Source organism: Maniola jurtina, chromosome 4 (assembly GCF_905333055.1).
Source record: "Maniola jurtina chromosome 4, ilManJurt1.1, whole genome shotgun sequence".
In the NCBI taxonomy this organism is placed as follows: Eukaryota; Metazoa; Arthropoda; class Insecta; order Lepidoptera; family Nymphalidae; genus Maniola; species Maniola jurtina.
In genome coordinates this window covers 13,560,229-13,584,893 of record NC_060032.1, presented here as the reverse complement: position 1 = coordinate 13,584,893, position 24,665 = coordinate 13,560,229, and the positions used below count along the sequence as shown (strand labels likewise).

Here is a 24,665-nt window from a genome sequence, read left to right as displayed (position 1 = left end):
CATTGTTGACACAGAGCTAAAATGGCGAGTGAGATCTCGAAATGTACAACTAGTTTGTGGGTATGTTTTATAGCACAAAGAAAGGAAAAAATCCGTTAACTGTGAATTTGTAATAATGTCACAAAAAGAATATTAAAATGTTTTTGCGAAAAAATAGTTACTTTACTAAATCACATATAGATGGCACTGCCCATCTTTAACTTGCAGTGTTGCATGTAAAAGTGTTATACCTTGTACGATGATACGGAACCCTTTGTGTGCGAGTCCGACTCGCATTTGACCGGTTTTAATTTACATTTAACTTAGTGATCATACTATGTCAGCTAAGTCGAGTTATGACAAAGTATGTACCTATCAAGTGACCCAATAATTACATTTTTTTTTTCTTTGCAGCAAACCGTCTACCTTCACTCATTGACGTAATATCGTGTGATTCGGCGTTGGTGAGATTGAAACTGTGTCTCAGCGACTCTTCGACTGCCTCAGAGGCACATCAATTTATGCCCGATTTACTGGAATTGCTTGAGACTATTCTGGACTGTTGCCGGTAATTTACGAGACAATGTCACTAATTCAATAGAATAGAATATATTTTTATTCAGGTAAACTTTTACAAGTACTTTTGAATTGTCAAAATAATTCACCACTGGTTCGGAATGCCGTTCCTACCGAGAAGAACCAGCAAAAACTCGGCGGTTGCCCTTTTCAAGTGTTCAATTTCCAATAATATGCCATCCTATACAAGCAATCTCTGAACAAAACCTAAAATAACAGGACTAAATGTGTTGTTATCCCTTTCATAATGCTCTCTGCGGAAAAGACTAGGATTCTAGACCTGTCTTCTGTGTGCAGACTCTTTAGCAGTGTTTGACTCGGCCGAACTTAGGAAAAGCAGTGATTGTATTTTCACACTTCCATACCCTGTCCATCCGTCCGTTCGTCCATCCGTTAGTTAGCGGGTTATACGTCAGCGTCTTGTGCACCGTAATAGCTAGAGTTGAAAAAATTAAAATAGCTGCCATTTAAAAAAAGTGTTATTTCTTAAAATATGGTACAGAATACTTCGTGCACAAGTCACACTCGCACTTGACCGATTTTTATTGTTTATAGTCTAAGCGCCAGTATGGAGCTAGATATGGAGGGTGCAGCGAGCACGTCCGACAGCATCGTAGCGACGGTACAGTTGCAAGTGTGCTCCACTATGGGGCCGGTGCTGGCCGTGAGTTCCGAGGACGCGCCTCCTGTACTGGGCACTTGGCTGAAGGCGGAGCTGCCCGACAACGTAGCCACAGTCATCTCTGTCTTCTCGCCCCCACCGCTCGCGTGTATTGACCAGGTAATTCCCTTCCTAGTATGAACGAATGTATGGAGGATCCAACAAGCATCTGACAGCACAGTCGCAAGCCGTTCAGTTGCGAGTGTGCTCCACTCTGGGGCCGTTTTTTTTTTTGCTTTTTTCCACAGGAAAACTGAATGTAGTAAAAATATGAATGTTCCACCAGAACCAAGACAGTTCAATTTATATTTCATATCCTTTTTCTCAGCTTCGGTCAAGTGTAAAATTCTTAATTTTGTGTGAATTCCCTTTTCTTAATAGTTATCCACAACTGGTCTAAAACATTCTCTTGCACATGTTTTAATTCAATTATATGGCAGATATTTGTGTTTTAGCTTACCAGTGATTGGATGTTTCAACTGCATTTTCTAATTCTTTTCACAGTCGTTATGCGCCAACCACATTATACCATCAGAGAGTGTAGTCCTGAGCCTCATAAACTCTCATACCGAACTCATAAGCACCATGCGTCGATACTGCATCGGACCATCCCTCATGATGCTCGCCTACTCTGCCTCCAAACTTCTGGAAGTTGGATCTAGCAAATTGGCGGACAGCCCAACTCTCACAAAAAGAACCTTGGATTTAATCGTACCAGCTTTGGTAAGTGATTCACCCCTGATTTTATTGAAGAAAATGTTTAAAATTACTTGATACTGGTGAATTACTTGGTAAGCCCGCTTCGCTCTTAGACTGCATCATCACTTACCACCAGGTGAGATTGCAGTCTAGGGCTAACTTGTATCTGAGTAATAAAAACAAATATTTTTTAAAGTAAGTAGAACTGGTCACAGATGAAATCATTTATTTTCACTCTTTGTACAGACGGATGGTCGTCTAGAATTCCTCGTGGACCCACTGAGCGACACGATCGCCGCGCTAGTGCCGCAGTCGAACAAAGCGGAGCAGCTCATACACGAGCACATATTGAAGACTACGTACACTGTACTCATTGACCACCTGCAGCCGTCCACGCAGAGGATTCTACGGCAAATGGTAGGCATAAGTTTTTTTAGCCTAGTACATATAATGACGTAAAGTAAGCACAGTTTTTTCAACTATGGGTAAGCAGTGTTTGTATATCTTGTGACTAGTTCGTGACAGGTAGCCGCACTAGAACAAAGCAAAGCAGCTCACACATGAGCACATATTGAAGACTATGTACACTGCTTGTGGACCAGCAATCTACGCAGAGGACTTTGCGACAAATAGTATTCATAGGAGCGCCCAGAGTATTGTCATATTGCAAATTGCTGGCGAGCGTGCAGAAAAGTGCCGATTGACTTTTTTTAACCCCCGACCCAAAAAGAGGGGTGTTATAAGTTTGACGTGTGTATCTGTGTATCTGTGTATCTGTCTGTGGCATCGTAGCGCCTAAACGAATGAACCGATTTTAATTTAGTTTTTTTTGTTTGAAATGTGGCTTGATCGAGAGTGTTCTTAGCTATAATCTAAAAAAATTGGTTCAGCCGTTTAAGAGTTATCAGCTCTTTTCTAGTTTTCTTGTAGGAAAGAAGGTTAGATAACCGTTAGGTTCATAATATTATGTCAATTGACAAATGTCAAGCTGTCAAGATGGACGTTGCCTAAATACATAATTATTTATTTGAAAATGATGTTTTGGAAAACTCAAATACGAGTACTTTGGATCGTCGGGGGTGTTATAAATTTTTAATTTACACTTGTTATAATAAAGCAATCCCCAAGCAAGTGGGACAAAAATAATTTGGTTTTAATTATTGCACAGGTGAAATACTGGGAGAAAATATTGGATCGCCCAGCAGGACGTCTTGCGTATGAAACTGTGTTCGCTGACAACTCTGGATACGCACTCGGAAAGATACTACTCTCTGCCCCCAACGCGAGGAGTCCTTATGCAGAGAGAGTTATCAAGTAAGACATAGAAATAAGAATATTGATTGTGTTTGCAATATTTTCGAAACTAACTCGATTTTTTCTGTCTTGATTCGTCATACTTACCAAAAAACCGGCCAAGTGCAAGTCAGATTCGCGCACTGACGGTACCGTATTCGGGAAATTTTTCCGACATTTTGCACGATAAATCAAAAACTATTATGCTTAAAAATAAATAAAAACCAGAATTTACAAGTAAAACCCCTTTCATATGATACCCCAGAACATTTTTTGTCTGTTATGTTACCACAAATTCACGGTTTTCAGATTTATTCCTTTACTTGTGTTATAAACCTTGTACTTGTACCTGCCTTTCATGATTCTAGGTCAACGGGAAGTACCCTATAGATTTTCTTGACAGACACGTCGGACGGATGGACGAACGAACAGACAGACACACAGACAGACAACAAAGTGATCCTACAAGGGTTCCGTTTTTCCTTTTGAGGTCCGGAACTCTAAAAATTCATAAAATAATGGTTTGTTTGATTTCTTACCACTTAGCCAATTTTGTCGACATTTTTACTAACCAAAAGCATATCTACTTTCATGCTCTGCTAAATTTGGTCATAATAATTTTGAATGGAACTGCAAACCCGAGGGCAAAAGCTAGTCTCTCTAAATGTGGTTTAGAGAGACTTCGGCGCGGTGTTCCCACTAGATTTCAACATGGGGTTACTCACGGGGCGGATCAACAGATCTTGAAAGGCCGGCGACTTATTGGCGGTTCCTCTGGTGCTGCAAATATCATGAGTGAATCACTTAACATCAGGTTAAGCTTGATGCAGCATGAGCCTGCTCATTTAATGTACAACAGCTGTATTTTTTCCCAAACTATTATTGAAACTACTATGATTGAGATTGCTGTATTCTTTCATAGGCTCTTCATCAAGATTTTCACTGGCTGTGAAAACTCGGAGCTGAACAGCGCTCTCTGCGTGTCCGTTTGCAAGTTCATCGGAGTGGCGGATCAACAAAAGCTGCGCAATCTGCTTGCTCACATTTGCTTGGTTACCCCGGGTAAGGATCCACTCGGTCATTTCTAGTGTATCTTTAATTTTATATTAGTATACGGATGTGTCTGCCTGTGTGGTAGCTTTTCATCCCCCATCCGACAAAACGATTTTAGTTTGGTACAGAATACAGATATAGCTTGCATCCCGGCTACTTTTGTTCTCGGAAAATCAAAGAGTTTTGACGGGATATTTAAAAACCTAAATCAACATGGATGAAGTTTTAGGCATCGTCTAGTCTGAAATAAACAGAAATAACAATTAATTCAAAGTATTTTTTATTCAATCATGTATTTGACTTTATGATTGTTTTAGTATGTTTGTACTTTGTAACTATGCAATAAAAATTGAACAATCTTTGCAACTTTTCCAAAAAAAAAATCTTGATCTAATATTTCCAATAGCCACATCTACAAACGGCAACGTGGCAACCGCCAACGCTTCCCCGACCGAAGCTGAGCTACCAACACCAACGTCGTCCGCCCCAGAGGCCGGGGGCAACCCTGCGTCTCTTGCGCTGAGAAACGCACTGCGGTCCGTCTTCCGCACCGACGGTGAGCCGCGGAACGACAACGCGAACCGCGGCGAGCAGGACCTGCCCGTGTTTGACACACCGTAAGTATTTATTTAGCTAAAGTGATAATAACTGGGGCGCGTATCTCGGAAGGTTTTTTCAATTTTCAGATTAGCGATTTAACTGCAGTCAACCCTGCTGGCAAATGATAATTCAGCCTTAGAGCTCGCTCGCCTCTGATAGATAGCTATTCATTCTTGAATTGAAGGTGCCTTTCTTAAAAATGGTGGAGAAAACTGATGCTGGAAAGGTGTTTCGTATCCTAGCCATTTGTATTAGTAACGTTTCCGTGTGATGGACCTAGTACGCGTGCAGAGAAAATTTGAACGTTAGAATTGGCCAGCGCTTATTCACCGTCTTCTAGCACGACGCTCTACCAAATCCAATGCATCAAACTAGTACTTTGCAGAGCCATCCCATCCTAGTAACTTTTACAAGTGCTTTTGGATTGTCAAAATAATTTACTACTGGTTCGGAATGCCGTTCCTACCAAGAACATGCTTGAATTACGACCTATTCGACGACGACGATCGGGAAACGTAGTGTTAGGAGATCTCTTCGAACTCACACCCTTCTCTCTGTTGGCTGATTTTCACGTCAATATTATAAGAGATTTGAAATTTTCCATTTTCTAAAGCATTTTTTTCTTCTGCAGATCACCAGCACCCAGAGCTCAGTCCGAAAATGCGCAACAATCAGCTAATTCAAGTAGAGGTAATATCTAGAAAATATTCAAAGTAATATCTGTGCAAAAATAAAATGATTGAGTCTAAATAATACGTACGAAATCGTACAAAAAACCGTTCGAGTGCGAGTCGAATTCGCATACGACTGGGTTCCGTACCATCGTACAAGATATAACACATCAATTTTTTTAAATTTGCATGGCGGCCATTTTGAAATTGGCCATCTTAGTTTTTATTATTTGTATTAAAGCGGCAATAGAAATTATACACTGAAAATTTCATCAACATATTACGGTTCATGAGATACAGCCCGCTGACAGATAGACGGAAGGACAGCGCAGGCTTTAGTAATAGAGTCCCGTTGGCACCCTTCGGGTACGGAAGCCTAAAATTATCGTATTTAAATGCAGAAACATGCAGCTGGTCCGATGTCAGCAAGGAAAGCGGTGCCGCGCCGCCCGCCGCGGTCGACAACGCGAATACAGCGGCCAGCGCTAGCAACGACAATGCAAACTTGCTGACTTTGCTCTGCAAGCATATTGTACAACATGGGTATGTCATCATTACAATAACCAACATGTCTGAAACTTATAATGTCTGAAAAGTTCAAAAGGCTGTCCATGAAAGGACAGGTGTTTTATTGTAAATAACCGTTTCCCATTGCTTGCTGGTTTTTTAAAACTATTTTATCGAAATTCTAGGTTTATGGATGGACTTGCCAAAATAATAATTTTCTACTATCTATTCAGTTTAAAAATGGTATACCTCGTGGTAAACTTAAAGCTTAAAGCTTTTAAAAAAAAAGCTGTTGTTTTAAAGTCGTTCTTTATGTACCGTCGATTTTTCTTTTAGTGGCAATGGCCTTAGAGGTAGGTCAACTCAACCTTAAAACGTAGGATTTTAGTTTTAGGCGTAACACACAGGCTTAGGATATATTTTGTGTACAGAGGAGAAAAGGTGTGCGAGCGTATGGTGGGCGCACTGATCAGTGTGAGCGGAGACACTTGCACGCCGCTGCTGCTGCGCGAGCTGTGTCGCCTGGCCGACGCTAATGCGGGCTCGGATCACCGCCATCTCTTCCCTGCCGCTCTCACCTGGCTGTCCACATGGTACGGTATTTTTAGAATAGAATAGAAACATTTTTTTATTCAAATAAAGTTTTACAAGTGCTTTGGAATCGTCGAATGAATTTACTATTTATTTCTTTACGGATGTTTGAGATGAGATCCTAAATCGTAAAAATTGATTTGTTAACATTTTTTATTGATGTTGATTGACAGGTACGATAACGTTATTATTTAACGTTTAAAATATGACTAGGTTTAGGCATTTATTGAGACCGCTAAACTGGATTCATTCGAATCAATTGGTAGGTTTATGTGAATTACATTTTACATGTTTGTCAACAGCGTGGAGAACTTGAGCAGTGCTGACGTTTTGGAAAAGCTAGAAGAAGGACAGTTGGATAACAACCTCACATCACAAATCGAGTCGGCATGCGTCCTGCTCTCCTATTTAGCTGATGCCTTGCACGCTATTGGCACTGCGCAACCACACAGTTAGTATATTTTCAGTATTAAGTACAGTTCTCAGACTTATTTCTACCTCGTGAACAGATGCATCAGTGATATCTTTCAAATCAAATTATATTAGAAGACCTAATAATTTTAGAAGAATTAAAGAAACCATTTTTTACAGCTTGGCGGTCGGTGAGCCCAACTTGGGAGTCGCCGTCAGATCTAGGGTTCGATTTCGAATATACAGATGAACAACAAGACGATGACGATACAAGCGCTGATGATTCTGTAAGTACCATTAAAATGTATTTTCTTACTATGGGCACGCTTGACCATAATCATGCCTGATGGAAAGTATAAGTGGCGCAGTAGGTAGGATAAAGTATTCGTCTATCGTCATAATTTGGCAATAAAGGCCTACGGCTTACTTGTCATCAAAAAGAAAACAATATGCGTAGGGGCTGGAGAGAAATCTTAACAACTCCTTGTCAAGCTTTAATTTAATTTAAAATATTTTTATTTTAACAAATCAAACTTTTTTTAAGGTTTGAATTCTTTGCATATTTTTTTCCAAGTCAGAATCTAGATATTATTATGAAACCCATGTTTATACAGGATGAGGATGCGATGCTTCAATACAGACTATGCACATTCACGGTGACGCAGCGTGAGTTCATGAACCAGCACTGGTACCACTGCCACACGTGCAAGATGGTGGACGGTGTGGGCGTGTGCACGGTGTGTGCACGCGTGTGCCATCGCGGACACGACGTCTCCTACGCCAAGTTCGGCAATTTCTTCTGCGACTGTGGCGCCAAGCCTGATTCCAGGTAAATCAACTACCACCATGATATTTTATGCCATGCCAAGGTACATAAATACATGACGCGGAATACCTTATTTAGATCTACAGATCGATTTGAAAAACCTGCATCAATCATTATTACAATTGGAATTTGTTGTGGTTGGCAGATTTTATGGTATTCCTGTTGCAACAATGCATGTAGCCAATTAGCGAGCATCAACCAATCAGAGGTGATTGCGATCATGACATTGTAGCTGTCATTCTACCGCAATCGAGCCGCAGTTTTCCGACATGTGGCGCATTTCGCCTGCAAGAGCATTTACGGCCGTGCCTTTGTAATATCAGCTATTGACTACGAGGCGCAAAAGATCCACCAGCTTCAATACTGATCAATCTTTAACCGGGTGCATTTTTAAAAACTTAAGCGTAATTTTTTTTTTCGATAAAACTATGTTTCTTCCAGTTGTCAAGCGCTAGTAAAGCGCTCAGTGACGCTGGGCGGCGCGCGTGCTACGGGCGGGTCGGAGGAAACTCCTCCCGCGCCCTCTATCCGCCGCCGACCGTCGAGCCCTACCCCGCCTGCCCTACTCGCACCACCGCGCCGACCTGTATTGGCGCATAATATTCAAGGTAGGATTTATGAAAGATGATATTATGCTTTTATGCACTAGTTGCTGCCCGCAAATTCGACCATGTGGTTTTACGTTTTAATTTTTTTTAAACACTATAATTTACCTTTTAAAAGGCATTTTATCATGCGACATGCAAGACACTTCAGGATTTGTAATATTAGAAGCGTTGCCGTGTTGACGAGGTTTGGTTTGACGTTCTCACGTACGGAACATGAATAGTAAGGAAGTATACCACTGGCTCTCTAGTTTAGGACGACAGAAATCTTCGGTTCATCTTCCAGTTAAAATACTTTTGACCGCACACTATGTGGTCAAAGCCCACCAAAGATTGGTGAAGTAAAATTTTTGCATCTATGAAAACAAACAAACTACGGATTTACGTCAGCAAATCATTGTTATTTAATGTTTCTTGCAAGCATTTTATGCAATCGTTTCATTATTGTACTTACACAGGATGCCGCTCATTCTTGCTGTCCTACAACAACTGGGGTCCGTGCCTTGAGCGCGTCAGACGCTTGCTAGCGGCTTTAGCGGGTCCGGTGCGTGCGGCGTGCGAACGCGGCGCGGCCGTGGGAGCTCACGGGCGAGCTCAACGAGCGCTCGCGCAATTACATCTCGGCGAGAAGCGTTTTACACACACTGATTCGCTTATGTTGCCTACTCTTGGTAAGTTATACCACTATTTTCCTATAACTAGTGGAGTTCATGTCTTGAACGCGTCAGGCGTCTACTAGCTTTCAGGCCCGTTGCGTGCTTCGTGCGGCCACGGTCGCAAAATACGTACGCTTGCACAATTACATCTCGACGAGAAACGCTTTCACACTCTTGTCTCTCTTATGTTGCTTATTCTGGGTAAGATATATTGCTAGTTTCTTATTTGTTAGGGGTCCGTGTATGTTGCGAATGAAAAGCCTGTTAACCGTTTTAGCTGGTTAGGTTAGTCAAGCAGTATCTCATAATCTGTCGAGCAGAAATGTGTATTAGTTCTGCATACTATGCAGGCTAAGGCTTGCTTATGATGCTGTCTCATGGTGATACAGGAAAATTATTAAATAAATAACTTTGATGTAATTAATTGAATGATAGTGACAAGAATGGTGCTCTGTTTTCCGGCTTTTACTCAAACTACTAAAAATCTAAATTATTGGTCCTTTGAACCAGATTTTTCTAGATTATTTCTTCTTGCTCAGTAGTGCGAACACAATGACAGGTTTATAATATCATACAGGTTCACAAGAAGGCGCATTCGAGAACGTACGCATGTCGTACACAGGCGAGAACGGACAGACGATCCGACAGCTGATGTCCTCGCACAAGCTGCGACGCGTTGCTATGTGCTGTCTCGCCTCGCCGCAAGGACGGAGACAACACCTCGCTGTATCACATGAAAAAGGTTTGTATATTGCTTATTATCAATGCTCTCCATGTACTATCCACAAGCTAGACGATTAATTCTCAGCATAATTTCTTGCTCATTTTGGGTTATAACGGTTATAAGCAAAAAGTATTGCATTAGTTTAACAACTTCATAGAACATGATCACAGTTGGAAATAGATTTTTACAGTAAAGAATTTAATATGGGTCTGTTGTTAATATTACAATGAATGTTACAATCTTGTGATTGGCTGAAATTTTGTTGTAACAGTGTATTTCAGCCAAAAGTGAGAGTGTCGGCCCATTAGAGATGATTGCGATCGTCACACTGTATGAACTATGGCGGTAGGCCCCTTGGAAATTAGCTAAAATCTTGACCCCAAAATCGTTGCCAGAAGTCCTCTTCGGAGAACATCGTCCTTTTCACCACACAACCTGTCTTTATATAACACTTCAAAAATATCGTATGCCAGCTAACTTTAAAATCTTTTTTTTTTTTGTAACAGAATCAATTTCAATAAATGGAATAAACCTTTTCTTTATTTGTCTTAAGGTAATTGCTATTTGACAAATCGCAAAAATGCTGTACTTTGAAGTAAATTGTTTATTTTTCTAAAGCATTAACAGCTATTAAATACATGCAATTAAAAACTTCAGTTTGTGAAGATTATAAGTGCCTCTTTTAATTTAGTATACATTATCCCAATAAAATAAAAAAACAAGTTGAAAACATTGCTGTTCGCAACTTGTTCTGTAAAAATTTTCTTTAACATCTTGATACTTTGAAGCCAACCTCCAGAAAATGATATGTTTAGGTTTAGCAATCAATTCGAACTGTTAGTTTTATACTAAATGTTTTTCATTTCTTAAATAATCTAAAACTAACCAAAAAACTTCCTGTGCTATTTATTTTCTTGCAGGCGCTCTATGGAATTCAGTGTCCACTGGACTGTCATGGCGGAAGGACTGTGCGCGTCATTTCGTCGCAAAATATTATTTAAAATGAATTTAAGCTTATTATTTTTGAATGAAAGTTGTGTTTATAATCGTTGAAAAATAAAATAGGGATTTTTTCATTTCTAAATGAAGCCTGCTTATATACTAAAATTTATTCTAAAGTCACGGTTTTACCAGGTAAATACTCGGAGGTTGTCATAGATTATGATGACAGATAGTAAGTGTTCTAAATAGGTATTATACCTATGTTTTTTAGGAGATAGCGCGCCTCGTTCCGGGTGCCGTGTTCCGAAATGGATTTCGTAGTAGTGCAAGTTTGGTGCAAGCCCCACATGACGGAGGGGTATGCGTCAGGCATTTCCTGTGTACAAAAAAGACCTATATTTCGGATCCATTTTTCATCACTGACATCATGCACTATTCAAAGACTGGTCTTCAAGCATTGAGGAATTTTGGACGAGAGACATCTCGAAGGTTCCCGAAGGCTGCATAACTGAGTTAGATTTGTCGGCTAGCCTAGCTTTTTATGAGATATTATATGTACATAATAATATAACCATCATAAGAAAGCTCAGATTCATGCTGCGGGCAATGGGGAGAGCCTAAAGGTTGGAACGCCATTTCGGCGGCCGTGTTTACTGCCATATATACCTTAGATACCTGCAAGCCAAGAGTGAATAGGCATCTTCTAGGTAAGCGTGCTCCAACTTGGACCTCATCATTGCTTTCTTTAAAGCATGATTGTCGTCAAGCGCAAGCGCAAAGATTCAGGCGACGCAAACCCGTAGCATGTGGAAGACCCTATTAAAGACCTATGTTCACTGTGGACGTCTGTCGGTTGATGTTGATGATTATGTCTTTAGTGCAAGTAGTTCAGTAGTTTCAGAGTTTATCGATAACAAACAAACAAACCTTTCCTCTTCATAATATATGTACTTAGTAGCGCAAACTTGGAAAAAATCTCTTTGATTTTCCGAGATAAATGTCATTTTACCTGGCAGCGCTAATCAATTTTATCACTGATAATAATAACTAATTCATAACCGTTAAACCTAAGAGTCAAAATCTCGTTTTTCTAGTCGAGTTCCATAGGCTCTTTGAACTCACCGCATCCCAAGAAAACCTACCATTAGATGTAGGAATAATGGAAAGAGGTCACAACCCTCAGCAATAAAGAATACGATGCGGAGAGAGATGTCACTCTCAAGGTCTTTAAATGTATCCATGCAAAAAACCACGTCGACTGGTTGCTCCGTTGCAGCGTGATTGAATATTAAACCAACAAACACACTTTCGCATTTGAAATATGGCCAATGATTATAAGAAACAGTTTAAATCTCTCTCTGCTCTCCGAGAGACGTTAGGCAAAGTGAACACGAATTATGACACTTCTGTGTTCTTATACAAGCTTAGGTCTCTCAATTTTGTCAATTAATGTCAAATTTCTTTCTCAGATCAAAACCTAGTAAGTGGTTTAAATTCAAGAGAAGTTTAGGAACACACCTTTGAGAACATGGAAAACTTGCAGGTATGCAGGTTTCCTCACGATGTTTTCCTTCGCCGTTAAAGCAAGTGATATTAAATTGCTTAAAACGCACATAACTGAAAAGTTAGTAGAACGTGATTCCAGGATCGAACCCCCGACCTTCGATTAGGAGGCGGACGTTCTAACCACTAGGCTATGACAGTTTTTAAATTAAAGGGGTTTAAATATTTTAGTGTGAAGACTGGCCTACACATTTATTCATTACATGTGCATCATTTTCTTTTTTAGGGTTCCGTACCTCAAAATGAAAAACGGAGCTCTTAAAGGATCACTTTGTTGCCTGTCCATTTGTCCGTCCGTCCGTCAAGAAAACCTATACAGTACTTCCCGTTGATCTAGAATCACGAAATTTGTTCTCGGATTTATTCCTTTACTTGGGCTATGAGAGTTGAGACCTATCTACCTGCCCATAATTCTAGGTTAACGGGAAATACCCTATCGGTTTCCTTGACAGACACGACAGACGGACAGACGGACAGAAAGACAGACAACAAAGTGATCCTATAGGGGTCCCGTGTTTCCTTTTGAGATATGGAACCCTAAAAACATTATGTAAGTATGCAAAGTATTTCCCTTGCAAACCATATTTAACAGTTGACATGTAGAGGTCAGAACTCCTTTTGACTTTTCCTATCTTACTTTTAAGTTTTAATGCATTATTAAGTATTTACTGTTTTGACATGGTATTTAGATAATGGGTGATATTTATTTTATTTAATCTAATTCCTTTGAAAAACTTAGTAAGGCGCATTAATCTATAAAAAACCTAGCGAGTTCATAGACGTACTATGTTTTAAAATGGTCAAAGCGACTTACTAGCTTTTAATTTTACTTTAATGTGGGTGTCCTTACAATACAACGGGACATACTATGAAAGTTAGGCTTATGACATAAAACGATTTTCGGAAAAATGACATTTACTTTGTTTTGATATGGGGCGGTCGATATAATTAGGTACTAGGGTAAAGGCTCAAGTAAATGAACAGATTGGACGTTTTTACATGTATTAAGAGCTGGAATAAAAAACCGGCTGATATACCTTTTTTAAATATTTTCTTACAAATTCTTACACTTTTTTCAATTTCAATTTCAAAACCGTGTTCCGTTCAAACCGTTCAAAAGTGCGTGTGCGTGCGTCCATGTGTGTGTGTGTGAGTGTGTGTGAGTATATACTTGTCTGTATGTTTGTACGAGTGTTTGTGAGTTTGGTATTGCGTTGTATAACCACATGAGTAGCGAACAGAGTCAAAGCTTCATACAAGCGCGCTATGATAGGTACACTACTACAAGCTTGAGGCGCGTGTGTGCGTGAGCACAGGCGCTACGTCGCGTACGGAGAGAAATCGGTTTATACCGGCTCGGCCTGTGCTCAAGCTCAGGGGCTGCAGTACACGTCGCGCGTCGTGTTTTCATTTAATTTAATGTTAATGATAATAATTTAAATAGTGTTTACAATCTATTTTCTTGAACTGTCATAGATTTTGTTCAAAATCAATATCTGAGGATCCCTGGGATCACAAAATAAGAAACTGTTACCAAAATTTAAAAAAGTCGACGCCATTTTGTAATTCTTTGTTAATTGACCGATTTCGTTCAAAATCGATATTTAGAGCTCCCTGGGATCACAAAATAAGAAACTGTTACCAAAATTTAAAAAAGTCGACGCCATTTTGTAATTCTTTGTTAATTGACCGATTTCGTTGAAAATCGATATTTAGAGCTCCCTGGGATCACAAAATAAGAAACTGTTACCAAAATTTAAAAAAGTCGACGCCATTTTGAAATTCTTTGTTAATTGACCGATTTCGTTCAAAATCGATATTTAGAGCTCCCTGGGATCACAAAATAAGAAACTGTTACCAAAATTTAAAAAAGTCGACGCCATTTTGAAATTCTTTGTTAATTGACCGATTTCGTTCAAAATCGATATTTAGAGCTCCCTGGGATCACAAAAAAGGAAACTGTTACCAAAATTTAAAAAAGTCGACGCCATTTTGAAATTCTTTGTTAATTGACCGATTTCGTTCAAAATCGATATTTAGAGCTCCCTGGGATCACAAAATAAGAAACTGTTACCAAAATTTAAAAAAGTCGACGCCATTTTGAAATTCTTTGTTAATTGACCGATTTGGTTCAAAATCGATATTTAAAGCTCCCTGGGATCACAAAAAGGAAACTGTTACCAAAATTTAAAAAATATTTTTAACCGACTTCAAAAAAAGGAAGAGGTTCTGAATTCCTCGGTATCTTTTTTTTTTAACGTATGTTCCCCGATTACTCAAAGACGCCTGGACCGATTTGGATTTTTTTTTTGTTTGATAGGGTATACTTCGCAGGTGGTCCCATATAAATTTGATGAAGATCTGATGAATATCTTCCGAGATGGAGAACGGAACTCCTCAATGGATAAGACCAAATTGCTCGCGATCAGTGTAATATCTTAGTAAACAGTAGGGTTTTAACTGGGTATGGCATATTATAGTACAGTGGGGCCACTAAAAATTGTGAAATAAAAAATTTTCAAAAGAAAAATAAAACCGACTTCAAAAACCACAATCACTAAAGTTATTTTTACTTTTTAGTGTTTGTGGTTTTTGAAGTCGGTTTAATTTTTCTTTAGATTTTTTTAAAAATATTTATTCTGGTATTCTTCTTTCTTGGATAAGGATCCCTCTTGGGTATCCCCATTTCTCTCTGTCTTTGGTACTATCAAGCTAATTTTCTCTCGCGATTTGCACAATAGCATTAGACCAACGCGTCTTCGGTCTACCTATTTTTCTTTTGCCTGCTGGACACGGCCAAGGGGAGATTTTTCCTGTCCTTCTTTCATCTGTAAAAATCGATACAATATGACCATTTGCATTTCAGTTTTAGGGCATGTCTCAAGGTGTCTGTAGGCTTTGTCTTTTTTCTTATGTCTTCAATTCTCACTTTGAATATTTTTTCCTTAAGTTATGCTCCTTGCCATCGCCCTTTAGCAAGTCACTATTATTCTTTTTATATTCTTTGTCTGGACCCATGTTTGGCTGGCATAGGTGAGGCATGACAGGATGCATGTATCTGTAACGGATCTTTTAAGATGTACTGGGTAAGCTCCTTTCATTCTTTCCTTTTGTGCCCAGTACTTGTTCGAACTGATGTTAATCCGTCTGTCTACTTCCTCTTCTGCACTTGTAACGCTGAATGAGACTTGTTTTTTAAGATACATTTAGGAGCATAGGTATTGTAGTTCCAATACTTAATTGTATTTATTTGCCTGTTACTATAAATATGGCGGCTGATTGAATGAGGCCGATTGTTGTAGGTACCTCTGCGAAACTGTTCAAAAATAGTAAACTGAAGTAAGTAAGTACTACTTACAAAATTATGTCGCTTTTCATTGATAAATATGGATTTCGAAAATTTGACCACATTTCCAAATTTCGCGATATATAAAGTGGCTTCCGATTCCGAATCATTTCACTGGCATACAAAATTCAACTTTTTTGTTTTATTAGGTTTTGAAACTGTTTCTTACTAATTTGACGTCGCTGATTTCAGATCTACTTTAATTTTTTACAAAGCAGCTCTAGTTTTTGAGATACAGGTACCCCCATATTTTGCACTATACTCACACTTTGTATGTTCACACTTTATTAAGATCAGACAAGTAATTTCCGAAATTTATCGAGGTGTTAACATCAAGAAGAACATCTGCAAGTTATTCCAATCATTTTTGTACCATTTGGTGGCGAGTACGTATTAAAGAATGTCGTGCAAGTGTGTCTAACTTTGTAAAACAAGCATACTCGGGCTACTTTGAGAACCCATTAGCAGCTAACAGCAAGGCCTGGACTCCAAATTTTTATATGTGGAAGCTGTATTTCCTCATTGCGTTTATGAGCAAATAAGAATAGACCCTACTTTTACTAAAAAAAGTATTATAATTTGGCGCGAACCATCTAAACACCATGATGATTATTATTTCTGCATTGTGAATATAACCAGAAGAAACAGCAAAAAAATTGTTCCAAGCGACTCTATTGTAACTTGCAGTCTACAATTAGAACGATTCTGACTTCTGGTGATAAATCTGTACCTCAGCCCCAACCCAGTACCTCCAATCTACTTCAAGAACTTTCAGAAGGTAGTGACGATGTAGTGACTTTTACATCTCAACTTAGACTATTCAATCAAAATGATTTGGACCACTTAATGAGAGATCTTAGATTGTCTAAAAAGCATCAGAACATGTGGCTTCTCGGCTCAAAGGAACAAATCTGATAACATGTGTTACGGTATATTGTTCTCACTACTCTCAAAACATTCAGCAGCTGATGTTGCACTTCCAGCGACTTGGGTGCAACATGGGCATTAAGTTTTTCTCTATTATACAGAAAGGGCTCTATTATACATTCTAAAACAGGTTTTATTTATTATTATTATGTAAAATAGTTTTTGATTTATCGCGCAAAATGTAGAAAAAAATATACAATAAGTCAAAAACTGTGAAAATCTGACAATTTTTTTTGAATTCCAAGCCGAAAATATATTTAAGAATTTATTTATTAATAGGAATCGAGAGTTTATGCACTAGATAGAGTTCGTTCATTCACTGAAATTCCCAGTTCATTTACTGGCAATTTATCCTTTTGTTAAATAAAATAAGTTATAATAATTAATACCACGCATTTTATTTGATTTTTTGATATTTAAATAATTTAAGAGTGTATACCTACTGTGTACAGACACACAAAATATAAAAATTATATATAGAACGATTCTCATATACCTTAATTTTAGGTCAAAGTCAGGGTAGTCCTTATTCGTTCATTTACTGGATCTTTTACCCTCCTACGTCAAAATACTAAAAGTCCGCGTAAATTTCGCAGATTGAAATGTCTGCTTGATTAATTGTCAATAGAGGGTCATGACATGTCAAAATTGCTAGTTTGAAGGTGAAATCGTCTATGTCATTCGCATTGGCTTTCCTCTTAAAGGGACCAGTTGACAAATTCTTGGTCCTGCTTAATCAACTAGGCTGCTTCATATTCAGAAACTATTTAATAAGTTAAGACCTATTTTAGTCAGCCAGTCGAAATATACTGCCTGACTAAAATTGCAAGCTGTCTTCAGGAACATCCATATGAATTACTTGATTTATTTATAGGAAAAATCACAGTACTACAGCTATCGGCCTTACTCAAGCAAGCAGATTCGTCTAAACACAAGTTGACGCTAACGCGACTGTCCTCTGCCCCCATTCCATTCACTGTATTGAGTCTCAGCGGGAACCCTTGGAACGAAGACCTGCTAGCCGTATGCGGCTTGAAAGAATGCCATGTGCTTACATTCAACAGCGGCGGTGAGTATCACACTAATATTATAAAGGCGAAAGTTTCTGTGTATGTGTGTGTGTATGTTTGTTACTCCTTCACGCAATAACCACTGGACGGATTTGGCTGAAATTTAGAATGGAGATAGATAATATCCAGGATTAGCACATAGGCTACCTTTTATCCCGAAAAATCAAAAAGTTCCCACGGGATTTCGAAAACCTAAATCCACGCGGACGAAGTCGCGGGCGTCGGCTAGTCCTATATAAAATATTCACGCCAGAATAACTGAACTGTCCCCCGATTGTGTAAGAAAAACGTGTTCATAGTTATCGTTAGCGTGAAGAAATTCTGCACTTTGATTGGTTCATTCGCTGTTTACGTTTTTTTACAGCCAATCAAAGGGCAGAATTTCTTGACGATAACGATAACCATGAATACAGGTTTCTTACATAATTAGGGGGCTGATTTAGCTGAAATTTGAAATGGAGATAGATTATGCCCTGAAATAACTTTATCTTGCTAGCATTAATTTTGATTCCGGTTAATATTTTTACATCAGGTGCCGTAGCCGACCACCTCGTACTAAACGCGGCTTTGGAAGCAAACAACTACGTGATCAAAGCGATATGGCTGCCGGGCTCACAGACGCAGCTCGCGCTCGTGACGTCAGACTTTGTCAAGATATTCGACCTCAGCAAGGATCTCAACAACCCCATGCATTACTTCCTCGTGCCCAGCGGAAAGGTAGGCAATAAATTGTATAATGGAACTAATGATTAGTATGTGATAATTAATTACGTAAGCTTAAAACTAAAGCTACGAGGGTTCCTAACGCGCCCAGGTCTGAGAAGAGCCCACAACAAACTAAGTTGTTTGTCAACTTTTACTCACGTAAGTAACTTACATGACCAACTTGCGGCAAATTTACTAATGTAAATACTCTTAAAAGTACATTTACAGTAAAGCTGTCAATTACGTAAGCTACTTACGTGAGTAAATCTTACATATGTGTAATCGCAACCTAACACCTTTGTTATAATATTTTTAGGTCCGAGATGTAACATTCGTGAATCAAGAAGACGTAATGCACATGCTGTGCATGAGTTCCGCGGGCCACATATACTGGCAGCCGATGACCGAAGAGTCCCGAGCTACCTTGGGCACCTTCTACGTGACGAACACGCTTGAGGTGTTACACCCTGAAATACAGGTATGCACTTTATTTATTGTATCTTGTGCCAGAATCAGGTTAGATCAGGTACATTGGAGGAAAGAGGAGTGGAGAATTTTATGGTTCGGCTTACCAGATTATTGAGAAATTGATGAAACGGTTTATGCCAATAGTTTGATTGTTCTGCTGGACACATCTCATTCACTAGGTGGTATCCTGCCTACTGAATTGAGCACTTACCTGATGCTCACTTTAGTTTGAGGGAAATTTTATTATGGATATGGTGCAGGCAAATGTTCCTTCCATGGTTAATTATACCTTGTCAGTCTTTAGGTGACATGTATAACCTAAATACCTTAAAAGCAAGAGAGAATGGGCATCTTCCAACTAAGTGATCTTTTTTTTCATTTTCTTTATTTATTTTAAGGGCTTTTATACAATCTGTATATGGCAGTCCTATCGTACCTTATAACATAGATTAACCTAAATCATCGTCATAACCTAAATGATAATTTTCTAGGACGTTGCTGGTTTAGTCGGCAGCGGTGGCGTGTCAATCTACTACTCACATACACTGAAAATGCTATTCTTCTCGTACGCTCAAGGGAAGAGCTTCCTCGCCCCACTCAACACCGTAGAAGATAGTGTGAAAGGTAAGATCTTATAACTTTTACTCAACTAAAATTTTTCAACTTGCTTGGTAACCAATTTAATTCTGAGAAAACCACAGTTCCATAACAATGAACAAATCTTGAAGCACGACTAAAGATTTTTTTCTAAATCAACGTAAGATAATAAGCTTTATAACATTAGTTAAAAGATGAGGAACTATAAATGTTTTGTCGGCACACTTTAAAGACTAGTAAAATAATGAGAGAAATTAAACTACTAGTGCCTGACTAATATAAGAAACTAAGTCATTTATATTATTGACGGTATTCAGGCACTGCGATGATAACCCTATCATCGACCGCCGCGCAGAAGGAGGGCGGGCGCGGCAAGCAAGGCGTGCAGTCGCTGTGCCAGTGGGCCGAGGTGCCCGGCCACCCTGGCCTCGTGACCGCCGTCATGCAGGCCTCCAACAACCCGGTCGTGCTCATGCTCACGCCCAACAACATTCACGTGCAGGAGATCAAGGTAAGACGAGAGAACAAAGGCTACTTCAGAAACAGAAGTTCCTATAGTATCGTGATAGCGCGCTCGGGGCGTGTAGTAAACCGAGAAAACGTCACCATCACCGTTTACTTCTCCCTCCCTTAACGCTGTGTTACATACACCACACAAACTAAGATTCTGTCGGACTTTCTCCGACGCCACCCGTTTTATTTTTTGTGAGATACTCATTCTAACCCCATCAAACTAGATATTTTACTTGACAATCCTGCACTTAATAACTTTTTCGTATCTAGCGGAAAGGTAAGTACAGTTGGCGCCAAGTAAAAAGATGACGTGGGGAGTATTTGTCTACGTACAGGTGCTGCGAGTGAAGCGAAAGGATGAAACAGACATCACCAAATCAATCGATAAGTCTGGATGATTGATGATCGTGCAATTAATAAGCCAGAGTTCTTTTTTAATAACGCTAACTGTAATAAACAGCAGATATAACAACTGTGATAAACGACAGCTCTAAATAAATAAACTTTTCCCTAGGTGGTGCCAGCTAAAGCAAAGATAACAGACATGGTCGCCGTCCGCCACTGGTGCGGAGGCGGCGGCGAACAGAAGAGCACGCTCATTCTGCTCTGCGAGGACGGAAGCTTGAGGATGTACGCAGCCAGTCCCGAGCAAACTGGCTATTGGCTCTCGCCGGCCATACAACCGGTGCACGCGCCTAGACGTAGACCGAGGCTTCTAACCCATCACTCCAAAGGAAAAGCGCAACAGGTGGTGCGTTACAATTGTTTATACTTTAGCCTGTTTCTGTAGCCTCAATAACTCAACGGTTAACGGAGCGGACTAAAATCCAAAAGGTCGCCGGTTCAAACCCCACCGTTGCGCTCTTGTCGTATCTATGCTCAGTTGGAGGGAAAAGGGGAATATCAGTCATGATTAACATGGCTAAAAAAACTAGCTGACCCGCTTGACTGAGCGAACTGAGTCTGCTTGGGTGAATTCGCATTTGTCAATTTCCTAAATGCACAGGACAGCATTAATAAATAATATAATGGGAACTGTCAGTCATGCCATGCTTCCCTTCATTGAATTCTAAATTACTTCAAGGCGGGCAGTGTTTTAGCTGGCAGTCTTCACTTTAGGCGCGTATGTGACATATATCTTTTTCTTTTTATATTTATACTAGACGATGCCTGCGAATTCGTCGCATGGAAATAGGTTTTTAATCAGGCACTCTTAAAATCCGCCACAAAAAGAGCTTGTGTGTTAAGTGAGGGTATAAGCTGTCTCCATTCAGCACAATCGGTTCAGTCATAGTGACGTGAAGGTATAACAAACATCCAAACTTCCACATTCATAATATTATTGTGATTAGGATTATCATAGTAGAGGGAATGATTTTCTTAATTGGCCTAACACTGAAATGAACTGACTGACTATAGTTATTATTGTATTGCAGGCCGTAATAAAATCAACGAATGGAACCCCACAGTTCCCTATCGACTTTTTCGAGCATTGTGTCGCCATGAGCGATATAGAATTCGGCGGCAACGATCTCCTTCAAGTCTACAACACGGCGCAGATCAAACACAGACTCAATACTACCGGTAAGTCTTAATTTTATAAAAATGGCGTCGTTTCTGATGTCTTTCTCTAAACTAAATTTAGAGTATTTGCATCTTTTTCTTTTTAATATCGCTAAAAAAGGACGGAAAATGAATTTTAAATTTAAAGACTAAATTTTAGTTCACTTTACAAAACAATAAGATAATAAGGATAAATCTTTGTACTAACCAAACACATTTTCTTTTAGGATTATACGTAGTATCCACAAAGATGAGCGGATTTTCAATGGAGATCTCAAATTCTGATCCAAATATGGTGATATGCGGCATACGGATATTGCTCGGTAGTCAGGACATTGCTAGGACACCTGCTTATGTAGAGGTATACTTTTTTTTTAACAATTTATATTCTCCTAACATGTTATCTATACTAATGCTATAAACAGGTAAAGTTTCTAAGTTTGTTTATAGACTACTGAACCGATTTTAAAAATTCTTTCACCAGTAGAAAGCTACTTTATTCCTGAGTGAAATCGTTTATTAAATGATCAATCAGACCAAACTCACATATTGATTTACTGTCAGATTACACCGAAAGCATACTTGGCCATTAAAAATTGCACCTTAATAGATTGTATTATGGAATAATTTTTATAAGTGACTACAGGATGCCCGCGGCTTCGCCCGCGTGGATTTCGTTTTTTTAAAATTCCGTGGGAACTCTTTGATTTTCCGGGATAAAAGTAGCCTATGTCCTTCCCCGGGATGTATCCCTTGTCTGTACCAAATTTCATTCAAATCGGTTCAGCGGTTGGGCCGTGAAAACGTAGCAGACAGACAGACAGACAGACAGACACACTTTCGCATTTATAACATTAGTATGGATTAAATTAGCATGAAATTGAAGTTTTTACCTATCCAAAGTCATCCACCGCGCCTAAAGAAATTTTATTTATGTTTAGATATATGGAAGAACAATTCAAACGATAGTGGTCAGAAATCGTTGGTTCGACATACCGCTCACGCGAGAAGAATCGCTGCAATCGGATAAGAAGCTCGTCATTAATTTTGGGCCTTCGCAAGACCCCGATGGAGTTACTATGGTTGATTCTGTAAAAGTGAGTTTTGAATTCATATCTTTTGTTGATTACACAGGTTGTAATTAGAATGCAAGCAATAACTAAACACTATTACTTATCACTACCTAAACACAATTCAATGCCAGTACCAGTTTTTGTGATTTAATATTTATCAAACGCAATGTATAGTGTGCAATGTCTCGTCACGCGACGCAGCATTGACATCGCGATTCTTACCCACGCAACGTTCGCTAACCTCTAGCGTCAGTCAGATGTTTTATTTGCAATACATTGCGGACTTTGAAAAATACAGGGCTTTTTTTCGGATTTTTTTTTTTAAGTATATTTAAGTTAATGTAGCCATAGTATAAAGTCATTTCTTTTAGGTATACGGCAAGAACAAAGAACAGTTTGGATGGCCGGAAGAAAATGAAGATCCATCAGCTTGCGCATCTTCTAGCAAGGTAGCACAGGTAAAAATAAACTTTTTATTTGTTCTTATTGGTAATATTATATTTTTATAAATAAACTAAATTTTCAGGTCTGTAAGCATTATTTTATTTATGACTTTTTGATTCGTTTATAGATTTTTTTTAGTTTTAGTGCCTTGATATCTTATTAATACGGTGTTCTCTTATCTGAAGGAGTCAGATAGCAGCAGTGGTGCTTGGAAACCAAGCTCCCTGGAACGTCTAGCGTGCTCCGCTTTAGAAGCTCTAGAGCTCGGCGCCAACGCTCCGTCGAACACGGGCGCAGCCGCGGGTGCCGAGGCGGGGACTGAGGCCGCACGCAAACTGTTGTGTGCGCCTGCTTCTGCGCACTTGCACGCACGGGCTCAATGTCTACTGCGTGCGGTGTACCAGACTCAGTACCATCAGTTTAAGGTCAGTGTATTATTTAACGTGGAAAAAATCCTGCGTGTTTTATACTTTAAAGATACAGGATACTGCCGGTTAAAAAGCAAGCTTGCACGCACGGGCTCAGTCTCAACTGCGTGCGCTGTGCCAAACTCGGTATCATTATTTTTTCAAAGTCAGTCTTGTCAAAGTAATATTGTTTGATTTCGAAAGATTCATTGTTTTGATAAAAAAAAAGTGTAAGAGAGATTCATTTATTTTTTTCACAGGATCAAGCAATCTTAAAATACGTATGCACATCGCTCCGGGAGCTGCGCGACACGGCAGATGCCCGCAACATCGACCCCGAAGCGTACTTCCGTCTGGTGCTGCTAGCGCGCGGCGTTGCGGTGGCGCGCCCACAGCATCTTGTCAAGTTCAGCGCAACCACGCCCTCCAAACCAGCCAGTGGTAATACTCCCTCTATCACTATCATACGTCTGTTCACTACCTATAATATAAATGCCAAAGTATTAGTTTTTGGTTCATTGGTTTGTTCGTATAGACCTGTGACATAGGCTACTTTTATCCCGGAAAATAAAGAGCTCCCGCAAGATTTTTAAAATGTCTTAAGATCCTTCGCCCTATATCCACGAGGACATTTGTGGTTGCAATAATTCAAGGCTGGCCATTTTTTTGTAATTACAAAAAATCTTACGTAATTAACAGGTGACTGGTCTGTACTCTGGAAAGGAGACAACCAAGACGAGCCCGACAAGGAACCTCACTTATGTGCGCTTCTGGTCAGCGTTCTATGGAAGCTGGCAGCCTGCCGCAACCAAACGGCCGGGCCTCCTGGAATATTGTCATACGGTCTGCGGCACGTGGAACACACTTTACACGCACTAGCTGACACCATACATGCGTTCCAACTGAATTCCGACTCTGACTGCGTAAGTAATAAAACTTCACTATACTTACCATAGATGTCGAGATGTCTTCTCGTCCAAAATTCCTCAGTGCTTGAAAACCAAAGTCTTTGAATAGCGTGTATTGCTAGTGATGTAACTAAGAAAGCTCAGATTAACTCGGCGGGCGATGTAGAGAGCTATGCTTGGAATCTGTCAAATCAGAAATGAGGAAGATCCGTAGAAGAACGCTGTCGTGACGTCCCAATTTACTAAATTGTTGGAGAGGGCAATATGGAATAATTTTATCCTTTGTA

The 24,665-nt window shown here is 39.5% G+C and overlaps 1 protein-coding gene across 11 annotated transcripts in view; it reads left to right on the top strand.

Moving 5' to 3' along the window:
• The window catches only part of LOC123881293 (protein purity of essence), a 78,279-nt gene that overhangs the window by 14,058 nt on the left and 39,556 nt on the right, over positions 1–24,665 (top strand). For 6 of the 11 annotated variants that reach the window (XM_045929984.1, XM_045929988.1, XM_045929987.1 and 3 more), the window contains exons 22-50: positions 394–547; positions 1,111–1,336; positions 1,721–1,939; positions 2,162–2,332; positions 3,084–3,229; positions 4,131–4,270; positions 4,668–4,878; positions 5,493–5,551; positions 5,934–6,075; positions 6,471–6,632; positions 6,933–7,081; positions 7,222–7,328; positions 7,656–7,870; positions 8,309–8,475; positions 8,931–9,143; positions 9,706–9,870; positions 17,505–17,699; positions 18,233–18,417; positions 18,722–18,883; positions 19,365–19,497; positions 19,788–19,981; positions 20,498–20,734; positions 21,420–21,567; positions 21,774–21,907; positions 22,488–22,643; positions 22,991–23,077; positions 23,249–23,488; positions 23,731–23,911; positions 24,170–24,393. In XM_045929984.1, coding sequence (XP_045785940.1) covers positions 394–547; positions 1,111–1,336; positions 1,721–1,939; positions 2,162–2,332; positions 3,084–3,229; positions 4,131–4,270; positions 4,668–4,878; positions 5,493–5,551; positions 5,934–6,075; positions 6,471–6,632; positions 6,933–7,081; positions 7,222–7,328; positions 7,656–7,870; positions 8,309–8,475; positions 8,931–9,143; positions 9,706–9,870; positions 17,505–17,699; positions 18,233–18,417; positions 18,722–18,883; positions 19,365–19,497; positions 19,788–19,981; positions 20,498–20,734; positions 21,420–21,567; positions 21,774–21,907; positions 22,488–22,643; positions 22,991–23,077; positions 23,249–23,488; positions 23,731–23,911; positions 24,170–24,393 — 4,922 coding nt within the window. The remainder of the gene's footprint in view (positions 1–393; positions 548–1,110; positions 1,337–1,720; positions 1,940–2,161; positions 2,333–3,083; positions 3,230–4,130; positions 4,271–4,667; positions 4,879–5,492; positions 5,552–5,933; positions 6,076–6,470; positions 6,633–6,932; positions 7,082–7,221; positions 7,329–7,655; positions 7,871–8,308; positions 8,476–8,930; positions 9,144–9,705; positions 9,871–17,504; positions 17,700–18,232; positions 18,418–18,721; positions 18,884–19,364; positions 19,498–19,787; positions 19,982–20,497; positions 20,735–21,419; positions 21,568–21,773; positions 21,908–22,487; positions 22,644–22,990; positions 23,078–23,248; positions 23,489–23,730; positions 23,912–24,169; positions 24,394–24,665) is intronic. The other 5 variants (XM_045929991.1, XM_045929990.1, XM_045929989.1 and 2 more) reach the window with 1 other exon arrangement.